The sequence below is a fragment of the Chlamydotis macqueenii genome, chromosome 2, assembly GCF_036417535.1.
Source record: "Chlamydotis macqueenii isolate bChlMac1 chromosome 2, bChlMac1.mat, whole genome shotgun sequence".
Classification (NCBI taxonomy): Eukaryota; Metazoa; Chordata; class Aves; order Otidiformes; family Otididae; genus Chlamydotis; species Chlamydotis macqueenii.
The window spans coordinates 27,161,863-27,174,111 of record NC_141557.1 but is presented as its reverse complement, the minus strand read 5'-3'; the positions used below and the strand labels follow the sequence as shown (position 1 = coordinate 27,174,111).

At 38.0% G+C, this 12,249-nt stretch overlaps 1 protein-coding gene across 2 annotated transcripts in view; it reads right to left on the bottom strand.

Annotated features, from left to right (window-relative positions):
- Nucleotides 1-12,249, bottom strand: part of UMAD1 (UBAP1-MVB12-associated (UMA) domain containing 1) — a 79,962-nt gene that overhangs the window by 14,617 nt on the left and 53,096 nt on the right. For both annotated transcript variants that reach the window (XM_086742565.1, XM_086742566.1), the window contains exon 3: nt 3,467-3,552. In XM_086742565.1, coding sequence (XP_086598691.1) covers nt 3,467-3,552 — 86 coding nt within the window. The remainder of the gene's footprint in view (nt 1-3,466; nt 3,553-12,249) is intronic.

Genomic DNA, 12,249 nt, shown 5'->3' with positions numbered 1-12,249 from the left:
AAAACGTATAACAAGCTCCTTAGATAGAACGCAATAGCTATTGAGTTTCAGAGGGAGAAATAGAACTATAAAGAAAAACAAAACAAAAAAAACACCACACAGTAAGAGAAAAATCTTAATTGACAATCTAAAGATGCCTCTCATTTTTAGTAGTTTATTTTAATACACTTACTGGTACACAACAGTTTTCACCCATTAAATCTGCTGACATCTGTTGGCTAAAAAGCGCCTGTCAGATTATCAAGAAGTGCAATATCAAATAAACACGAGCTGCTTCTTGAGGTGACAGTAGGGAGACACAAAACACTGCAGCTATTACCAGAAATGTAATTTTTTTTGTTGTTGTTTCTTACATCAATTTAATAATCCCAGGTGTCCTGGACAACAGACATACATAATCTTCATAAATCCTAATTCACAGCCATACCATCTGTCAAAAATATTTTTATGTCTCCTAATAGATATGCTACATAATCGCTCTCACAGTAGGACAAAAATACATGGTTACACTAATTTGCTTTACCAATGGAATAGCTCATTATTAAAAATAACCCCAGCACATTACTAGCGTTTCTAGCACTCTTCATATATCAAAACTAACCTTTCCATTCTGTTATTTTCTATAACCTTAAATTCCCAGTGAAAGCAGATAAAGATTGAATTATCTGGAAATTGTACTATAATAATGGAAAACTCGCAAGCATGAAAAAATAAAACTGCAATATCTCTTTCTGTTATGATGGTGTTGCAGTTAAAATTAGAAGCTTTGTATTTCAGTGTCACAAAGAGACTAATTTAAGTACCCGGCCCTGCAGAGTGCTACGCATTTTGGCTTCGATCCAGAAAAGCACTTAAATGTGCATATGACTTTTAGTTCATCAGCCTGAAGCAACTTCAGTGGGATCGTACATGATTAGGCCCAGAGTGCTCATCACCCTGCCAGACAACGCATCTCCCTAGGACTCAATCGGCACGGGGAGACGATGCTCTGAACCCTCCATCCGTACTCGTGGAGATGGAGAGGATACTCCACATAGGACTGTTCAAAGTAGGAGCTTCTGTTCCTGCTCTCTGCAGCAGAAGATGAAATATTTGGACTAAAGTTGGCCTTTGAGAACACCCTTCCTCCAACAGGTTTCTAAATATCTGCAGTTCCTCTAACACACATGCAATATCGAAACCTCTTAAAATAACACGGACTGCAGGTATGGCGTTCTTACAAGACGTTCCATTACATGTTGCTAGTTGCAGCAAGATGATCTTGGTGTAAGCCTTGGTTTGTGCATTAGTTTAAATAATTTACGCAAGATCGCACAAAAATATGTACTCGAGAATTCAGCAATTGTACAGCGAACAAATCCAACAGTACCTAAGTAAATGGGAAATTCCAAAGATGATGACAGTTATGAAAAAATACTCCAGAAGGTTCTTTCTTCAAAAAATCAAACAACCTCATTTTCCTTTTGAATAAGGAAGTGACCCATGAACAAAGTATTACTTCATTCTTCTTCAAATCACATTTCCAAAAGCATTTTCCATGTTTCACAAAGTCTACATTAATAAGTTGTAAAGTAGTTTATATTTTAAAATAAAAGCAAGTTTCCAGCAATTGAAAGATGCAGTTGAAGAACTAAATTGTTCAACTTCTGTTCAACTTTGCATGACAAATATCTGATACTACTTTGCAGTTTAACAAATATCTTTTAAATACTGTACTATGTTTTTGAAGTATTCTTGTTTTAATGCTAACAAGTTTATTATTTCAATTAATAGGACATATTGAATATGTAATAAAATGCTTTTCCAGTTTTGCTACATTGGTAAGAGTTCTCTCACAAATTTATAAAAAGATACCCACTACTGCAAATAGCAATATTGCTTTCCCAATGGCAGAATTATCCATTTCATTTCCGTGATCCTCAGTTACTCTATTTAATTTGAGAAATTGAGAATTCCTTCGAGTAAACATGAACTTCAAATACTGAAATCTAGACTGGAATTTATGACTTAAATACTACCAAACGTTGTATTTTAAATTAAGTGATGTTGTTGCAAGCCAGTTCATATGAGTATTTTTGTGACATATAAGTCTTCTAATAGAAAGATTAAATTAAACCTTTGTTTTATTTTCACTGTAATATCTGCTATTTTATTTTGAAAACTTTGCTTCTGTTCTCTAACTCAGAAACACTTAAAATCTACACAGGTTCCTGTTTTACTGAAATTCCTCAAAATTGAACAAACCACTAACGCTACGATAAGTGGCAGTTCACAATACCTAGAGAGAACATCACATTAAGAGAAACCATGTCTGTGCAGTAGGCAACCACAACATCAATGCATAACACCGCCTCAAAATTGCAGGACTTCAGTTGCAAAACACCCTGGCTCAGATGTGCATGGATCCAGAAGTCAGACTAAAATTTTGCAATTAATTCTAACTAATTCATACTTCCACATTATCAGAAGGCAAACCACTCACTACTTATGATGAATTAAAGATTTCTGTACACAAATTGCAGACACAGTTTTTAATCTGAAATTTAAAAAGGAGACTACGGATAACACACACATCTTGACCACTCTTAAAGATGCAACATTATCACACAGACCTCTGATATACCAAGGGACTTAGTAATATTAAATACTAAAATGGCATCAAGAAGAGAGAGACAGAGACATAGTTAGTTCTAAGGCTAGATATGAGAAAGAGAGAGAGAAAGCATAGGTCAAGCAAAAAAAAAAACAAAACCCCAAGCAACCACAAAAGCAGAAAAAGTCCAAGTAAAATGTCTCACAGTTATCTCGCCAATATCTAAAACTATATGGCAGTGGAAAACAGGCTCATACTCATTGCAAAACCATTTTTGGGTGAGGTGGAGAAGAATAGATGTGTACATCATATGCATAAATAGTCTGAAAAGCCCTCTTTGGTATACAGGGGTTAAATATTAAATAAACTACATGACAAAAAAGAAGTCCAGATTTACAGCCACACAGTACTAAAACAGAAAGCAAGCACACAATGAGGACAGTCTATTATCCTCACACACTCACAACATGTTACTTATAATGGTGGCTGTGGAAATAAATGACTTATGTAAATATTTGACATTTTCCATCACTACTTACCATGCTAATGCTTCTATGCAATTCATTAACATTCCAGCTACGTGTTTCTAATACATTTCTAGTTTCATGCCTGCACATCTCAAGTATAAAAATAAGATACTCAGCCCAGCCTTCTTACTATTTCTTTTTCAAATCAGTATCGGTGGCCTTGATAATATTGCCATCGAATTGCTAGCAATGCTTCCTTTATGATAGATGACAAGGAAGGCTGAGGAGGCACTCAGACTATGGAAGATGTCAATGTGTTGAAACCTTCTCCTGCAGGACACTCATGCCTCTTACAGGAGCTGCTCTGGAAGTTTCATTATGTGCGCTTAAGGAAATAATCTCCTACCTGTAGAGGTTGGTTGTACATCGGTCTGGTCTCCGGAAATGAAGTTTTATCCTTTGACTCTCTACTTTGATCATCAATTGTGTCACCTAGCAAGATAAACAAAAATACCTATTAAATCACTGAAATCTTTCACATTTTATATGGAATAACTCTTGAGTCTTCCTAAAACAAAATTATACAATTCCCCGGGAAAGGGGGAACTCTGTTGCCACATGTATATTTTACAATTTTGAACACAAGGAAAGAGAGAGACATTGAGAAGTGGTCTTCAAAACCTGGGAATTAGTCTGTGTCGATTAGTTAAACGGAAAAATTCAGAGAAAAAAAAAAAGAGAGAAAGAAAAAAAGCAGGGCCCTTATTTTTGTACACTTTAAGACCACTACTAATACTGGCAAAGTGTCAAACAAAGGAGACACAGCAGCACAAGCACCCAGTACGACGGCAGATCTTTTCTGGAGTTGAAAAATGCTCCTCAGTAAACTAGTAACTCTCTACATAAAATATTCTAAAGCATTTGTATTCGCACCATCTCTTCAAAAAAAAAAAGGTGGGGGGGAGACCAAAGGAGATGGGGAGTCAGCTCATCTTTAATTCCACCTCACAACACTGTGAAAAACAAAATTTGTAAGCACCTATAAGATAATGAGGTGACAACCATGAAAATAAATTATGTCAAGCCATTAGTTTACATTTGTAATGAAGTAGAGAGGTCTGCAAAGAAAAAATATCACATGTTTTGTGAAAGCACTCTGCAATGAAAGATTGCAAAAACTTGGGAAGGCATGAAAATGGTTAATGGATACATGAAGAGGACAGCAAGACATATTTTTGGTATGTTTGATAAGAGTGCAAACAAGTTTAACTTGTAGCAAATTTAGGCTAGATCAGCTTCTCCAGGAGTAAGGCTACTTAAGCACTTGAAACAACGTAAGGAAATGGTCTCTCTAAACACTGGTCCATCTTCAAAAGATTTCAGAGGTAGGTCAAAGAAACATCTGTCATGAATAGTTTCAATTCCTCCAAGACAAGAAAGATGAATGACCTTTTGTATTCCCTTCTAGTCCTACATTCCATGAAGGATGCAGGAGGGAAGACTCCACAGGATACCCCTCCCTCAAGTGAGGATTTGTCAAGGGAACTTATGCTGGCTGCACGGAGACCTGTGAAGAGGAAACTTGACTGCAGCAAGCTGGACAAAGACTCATCAAGTTTGTAAGGGAAATGCTCCACAGCCACTCAGTAGCAAAGGGACAGCTACTTGAAGTCAGAGAGATGGCACATGCTGGGTAAAGTTGGGTGTATGCACAAACATCCTGAAAGAGAGTTACATTGGAGATTTAAGAAACACAGAAAACAATTTTTTACCCTTTGTCATTCCATACCATTCCTGAGAAAGCACTTGGAAGTTTTTATATGCAAGAGACCAAATTCATGTGTGTTAATGCTATCCAGAATATACATTTTTCCTGTGATTAGTTTTTCCTTAAGATTAAAAGAAATCTTAGTTTGAAATCAAGATCAAAAGGTCAAAAATGTAAAAATGTTCACTGGAAAGGAAGAATAAGAAACGCACATGTGTAGAGAAATTAATTTTTTTTTACTTAGAACTTTGACATCCAATTCCCAGAGGTCATAAGTTCTTACAGAGACCAAAATGTAGCAATATCTATAGTGTTTCACAACTCAAATTGCCTTTGTAAACTGAAATTTAATGCAGAGCTCTTATTTACTTTAAAAAAAAAATAAAAAAAATAAAGCAGCAAATGGGAAAACCCCAACATCTTGCCAAATTTTCAGGCATATGGTCCTGCAAGGATAAGCCATGAATCTTTGTATAGAACTGTTATTATTTGAGTTAATGGAGTTAAAGCAGCTATAGGCAGCTGCACACCGAGCTGCCAAAGATATCCACTAGGATAGAATAGTTTTCCAGAGAAACCAGTGCTTTCACCGTACTAATTTCACCAGTTCCTATCACAAATAGCCAAACACATTCATCATCTTTATTTCTACTAGGCCAAAAAATGAATTAATTCTCAAATACCTCCTCAGCTCTACCAGTTCCCAACCTTATCAAGCTTGCCATAGGTGACCCATCTTGTTTAGCCACTCCCAAATTTTTTTTTGTTCAGCTTGTCTTGGTTTCCCATTGACCTAAAATCTAATCTCTTCCCTTAACTGGAAGTTACAGTCTCTCTTCCCTCTGATCTGGCTTTTCCCGTTCTCCACTGCCACCCCACAACCCGTCTACCTACATGTTAGGAAGGCGGATGAAGGTAAACGCCAAATAGACAAACATCCCATGACAGCACAGGCCTTTTGAAAGCAGGAACTAACGTGGATTCTTTTGAGCACTTTACACATTCTGGTTGATAGTTTTTGACTGTGAAAAAAACCCAAACAACCAAACCATTCTTCCCCCTCAAACACCCTGCAAAAAAAAACCCCAAACCCAGATAATTCCCCTTACATAATCCTGATGTAAATAGGCACATAATTACAATTTTGCCAAACTAAGCAACTGAAATTCAGCTCTGAAAAAGTCATAAACACATGATCTTAGCAGGAAGGGCTGCAAAATACCAAACACCCACCACCACCCCTCAAAAAAGTCTTTCATGAGAATATGTTCAGAGATAAGGCCAGAGGGAGCACCATCATCATCTAGCCTAACCTCCTGTATAAATGTAGGCCATAAAATTTCTTGAATTAATTTGTTTAAATTAGAACAAGTTTAAAGCTGTATTTTCGTTAAGAGATAACAGACAAAATGATTCATTTTACAAAACAATTAGATGCTGGCTCATATATCCCTTGGTTTAAAAGCCTTATACAAAGTTTTAGTCATAAAAGTCCTATTAAAAAAAAAAGGCTAAGTCATACAACTAAAAATGTCATATACTATTTAGAGACTGTAAGAATTAGAAATTAAGGTTGCTTCATGCAGTGTAATATGGTTTAAACATCAGCAGCATGATCTGTAGTATGCAGGATATTATTGGGAAAATTTATCAGGAAAAAAATAATCATGCTTATTGCTGTAAAAGATTCCCTTACTTATCAATGGAAAAATATTTTCAAGTTTGAAAAGACAGCAGTAGACATATTTATCCTACTGTCCAGATAAGCCCACATTTCAAATCCTCAGTCCTGGGAGGCTGTTCTTAAGTTATATTAAGCCTCTTGCAGGCCCAAATGAATGGTGTTGCACTCAAAGGTCAGACATACGTTTCTCCTTTCACTGAGCTGGTGCTGGATTTACACCAACATTCTCCAAGTTCCTCTGGTATCTTGTTTTTCCAAGAATTGCAGCCAGGTGTTGCACAGGAAAGAGCTATTCAGTCCAGTCTTCAGTAATGTACTATGTACATCCCCCCTCAGACCTCAGAATTTTTTATTTCTTCAGAAATCTGGATTCAGCTGCCTATCTGGACCTCAGCAAACTCTCATACAGAAGGGTTCAACCACAAGTTTGGCTTCTACTCAACAAGGAAGTGGAGTTGCTATTTATACTCTTTCCTCTTCCAGCATTTTGTTATCTTCAAGCTGTGTAGTCTCTTGATCAACAGACAGCATTTAGAAGTCTATCCCACCCTCAGTTTAAAAAATGAAAACCAATTGTTAACACATTTTAGAGTCTTCTGTAACTTCGATTGCCATTTGTCCTGGACTGTGCAAGAATCCTGTGAGACAGTGAAGCATGTGCAAGACAGCATGAAGTAACTATCTACCAAATAATGGCTTTTCAAACGTCATCTTCAGCTTCAAAAGGAAGACAGTTATTTTCCATACTTGTTAGTTGCTTAACTCTTTGTTGCCTGTCATTATCTTCTTTACCCTACATAGAAATGGCAAGAATAAAGAGTTTTCTGGCTTCTACTTGAAAGCAAAAAGACAGAAAGTTTTAAGAGAGGATTAGTAGGACCTGAAAACAGGAGAGGCTGACTCTGTGGAAGCATCAAGGTTTTATTACTATCTCTTGCCCCTCTTCCTTACTCATCAGTCCCCTCTCTCTCCCTGAGATAAAGACGATAGGCCAGACACACCAATTTTAAGTCACTGCTCCAGAACAAACCAACAGAAGTTCAGGCTTCGGCCCATTGACAGTAGTAGTGCTTTCAGCCGAGGGAGGTATTGAAAAAGTATTGTAACTCCCTCTCCCTTCCCAACATCTGAGTCTCAGAACTCCCTACAATCTCACTTCCATGTAAAGAGACAGTATCACTTTTCTGAGTCCTGCTCTTCTCTTAACCTCATTTAAATAGCCTCCGGCTCCTTCAGCAGCGACGAAATGCTCAGTCCCTCCCCAGCCCTGCTTGTTTCTCAGCACCCACTGCCAAGGTCTCACAGCTTCCATTTGCTTCCAGCACCACTGCACGTTTATTAGTAAAAAGCTCTTTTCCTTTCTCTGCGCATACAGCAGACAGGCAATCAGCAATGAATGTCAAGTGGCTGCTTTTCTCCTCACTGCCATTTTCATCCCCAAGCCTCATCTCAGTCGCCCTGTTTCCTTTCAAGAAGAGTCCGTAGCTACTTTTAGTACCAAAGGAGAGTGCTGAGCTGCCAATCCAGAGTATCAGTCAAATATGCTTACCAGCCCCTTCCTGCCAGCGAGTGAGCTAGGGACTGCAGTGGGCAGTACTAGGGAACACTGATGGCAGTATCCAGAACACAAAATTGTACTAGTTTTATGGGATCAGGACAATGAACAGAAGACAGAGGGAAGACCTTTAGAAATCTTTGCTAACGAGCATCGAAACACAGAACAGTTTGGATTGGAAAGAGCCTTTAAAGTTTATCTAGTCCTCCTCCCCAAATGTACTGTACACAATTATAGCAAAATACAATAAACTGTAAGCTATTTGACAGTTCCCACTGGTGATTAATAGACCATCTAATTACCCATAGGAATCAAATATCAAATCACCTGATCAGGTGCTGTCCTCTTCAATGAGAGATGGGACATGGATGGATAGGTGGTTCTTCTCTTTTCTTAAAGTGAGACTACTATTCTGTCTAGAATTAGTGCTACAAAACTTACAAATTAATCCTCATTAGTTTCCACGTGCACGTGGCCAAGACATAATAGCTTTATAAGAATATGTGTAGTTGGCAAAACAATGAAGTCATCCTAGTTTCAGGTCATTTCATCCTGGTTTCATATTAAAGCTTCTCATATCAACAGCAGTTTCATTTCAACAAGCTAATAATACCTCCTAAAAATCCAATATATCAGCAAAAAGATTCTCCACAGCTGCAACTTTCAGCAAAACAAGAGTTTAAGAGTTTATGCTGCATAAGGGTGAATGAGAAGGAAGTCTGCGTAAGCCCATGCTAAGGCAGAGCTCTGTGTTAGCCAGAGCAGGCACACGGTAAGTCTGTGTTAGCCTTATATTGAGTTTCAACAGTGTTTTTGTAGCTGGGTATTAAGGGGTCCTACAAATAAATCTTTGACCAGCAGTAAAACTTAGCAGTATCTTCTCTAATTATCCTGATGAACCATGAGAAAAACCTATATAAACCTTGCAAAATGAGAACACTGAAAGACTGATTTCTTCAAACTTTTAAAAGGGAGGGAGGAAATTGTAACAAGGTAAACATTATCTTGAATGGTTTTGCATTTACAGACATGAAGCAACAAGGTTCAGTCCTTTCCCAATTAAGAGGAACAGCAAATCCAACCACAGCACATGCCACTGAAGGTTATGGGAGTGTCACTCCAAAGTGCCACTCCCTTTCATTTCAGTATCCCCTCCTTCTGCAGGTGATCTTAATGTAGAGTCTCTATTTTCCTAAACAATTCTGTCAGGGTCTTCTCAGCTCTCATCCCACTATCAAGATCACAGCAAAACCACAGATTAAGAACCCCTCTACAGAAATGAATTTTTTTCCCCCAGACTAAAATTTTTAGGGAGATGGCAATAGCAAAACAATATGAGAGGATTAGAGGCTCCTGTAGAGTTTCAGTATCCCAGATCTATATACTTTTAAGTTTGCAAAAAGCTTTTTATTTCTGTGCTTTTTTGTATTTCCAATTGAAAAATTCAACTTCTTTCAAAGCTTTCCTGGATCCTAAACCAAAAGACCCTTAGAGTTTAAATCCAACTCCATCTCCAACCACTTCACTGCGGCTAAATCATTCCATTTCCCCTGACCTCCAATTTTTTTTTTTTTTTAAGAAGTGCCCAGCTCTTTCTGAAAGCTGATGAATCAAAAGCCAAGTTTCATAGCAAAATTTTGGTTGGAAGGAATCCCTGGAGGTCACACTAGCCCAACCTCCAGTTCAGCACAGTGCTAATTTCTAACTGAAACTATGTTCCTCAGGTGCTTGCCCAAATGAATTTTGAGTCTCCAAAGACGGAGGCTCCACAGCCTCTCTCCTCTTGGTTTTATTTATCCCCCTACTATTTGTTAGTTCCAGGTCCACAGTCATGTTCAAAGAAAGCTGTAGAGTTCATTTATCCATAAGCCAGAATCCCCTGTGATGAAATGTTATTTTACGTTGGTTTTAACTCACCATACTTTCATGTCAAGCATGAAGACATGCTGAGGATCAATCTAATTCTGTTTTACTGGTGTATGTGTCCATGCAACTACTTTCTCCTCTATTATATGCACATACCAGCCTTTCTAAGTAGCCCACAAATACACTGAACCCCCTCACCACAGTACATCTTTCCATAGATCTCACTTTTCCATTTTGCTGTTTGGAAATCTCATTCTAGAGTTCATTACCCTAGATGCTGCGCACCTTTCTTATCTAGTTTTGCTATTGGAATGAACAGGCGATATGACTTACCAGCTGTTCAGTACATTCTTAGTACTGAAGCGACCAACATAGCGCAGATCCAAGTAAGCGCTTATGACATGTTCAATCATCTCATAAGAAAGAAGTTGAAAACAAAAGCTACACAGGAGAACTGTAAGTCCTCTAAGTCTTCTGACCCAACAACTGTGCTTATCTGGGTGAGTGTGTGCCCATGCCTCAGGGAGAACCTCAAAACTATTCACTGCTCTTCCTTTGTTCAACTGATACTGTTCTGCGGATAAGCCTGCAGCATATCTATTATATGTTAGCATCCATCATGAGCATTGTCCCTAAAAAAAATATCTGCAAAACTGCCTGGAAGGCATAGATTAGATGCTATAGGCTAGTCTCTACATGCATTAAGTTGCAGTTCTTGACATTCCTAGAGAACCTTTAAGTCTTCCTGTCATTGACTTTATCTGTCAGTTAAGCCCCTCCTCATCATATCAAAACAAATGCAACCTTCCAAGCCCAAGTGAATCATACTTTTCTGGGGAAGTAAATAACTTATAAAACTTTTCTTTTTCAAAAAAGCAATTAAGATGATTACTCTTTTCAGGTTTATTGTTTACAGAATCACAGAGTGTTAGCTTATTGTCATGGTCCCCTAGACCAGCTCAACCATCCCATAGAATAAGTCCATTGTTTTAAGGTTAAGAACAAAACAAGAAGTCCTTTAAAGTTTTCCATGTTTGGAGAAGTTCAGTGTTAATTCATATAATCTCTTTCCTTTCCACTTTACTCTCAAATCTGCTTCCTGGGTAGTGAAAGAAGTCTACACTTAGCATAATCCAACATTTCTATACGGATTGGTTGGTATGCAACAAGTGCAAAAGAAGCAGCAGTTTGAAAGCCAGATTTTCTTCCACAGTTGCAGTCTCCCACTAGATCCTTTTTGCCTTTCCAAGGGATGGGGACAAAGGCAATATTATTTGCTTTTATTTGGTCTGTTTCTCTTGCCTAACTATGTCTTCTTTACCTTTGATGAGAATATGACAGTCATGATCTTCACACTCTTTCCTGCATTTTCTTATTTTGCTTGGAAGGATGATAAAAAGTTTAATCTCAAAACAATAAAAGTCTTTACATCTTCAGTTCCTGATGAGCAGTAAATGGCTTTGAGGAAACATTAGTAACAACAACAAACTCAGTGGAAGACAATAGTACAGCTCACACAGTGTACTGCTGGCAAGCAACCTCCCTCAAACGCATTTTAGCAGTATCATTTTCTTGTCACTTGTTAAGCCAACCTATAAAACATATCTCAGATTACAGGCTCAAGTGTTGCTCAAAAGGTCAATACTTATCAAAACAACCAACTTCTCACTATGAAATTAAGATTATTTCATTATCCTCATTTAACTATGAGATTAGGACTCCCCTCCTTCCGTTTTATTCATGATGTAATTCTAAAGGCAATCCTGTCCAGAATGAAAAGAGCGCACTGAAGCCCACTTAGATGAGGACAGAGATTCTCCTAGCACTTAAAAACCTGCAGTATGGTCTGCCTGTTCAGTCTCTTGGTTACACTGTGTAACTTGCATGTCAGTAGGTCCAGCATGCATTAAAATTGTTTGCCTGTCAAAAACTGAGGTGCTGATAGCATAATATTTGCATACGAAGCTTGCTACATAAATGCAAATTATGTTAGAAAACAAATAATGCAAATTTAAGCTGGTTTCCTAAGGAATTAGACTTACATGGCTGATCTTCTCTCCCTGATAACACAGGAAAACATTGTCAAATGTGGCTGAAACTGGCCCAGAGATAGAAGACTCAAAGATGTTTACAGAATATAATCATCTGCAGCTGGGCAGTAAAAAGAAACCACCAGTAATGACCCTGCTGAAGGAAAAACCCCTTGCTCTCTGTTCTTCTTGGCCTGCTAGCAGGTCAGTTGGCAAATATTGCTGTAGCTGGTCACTGGGAATGAAGGCCAGGGAGGCCACTGTAATAATGCAGGGAAATAGCCAG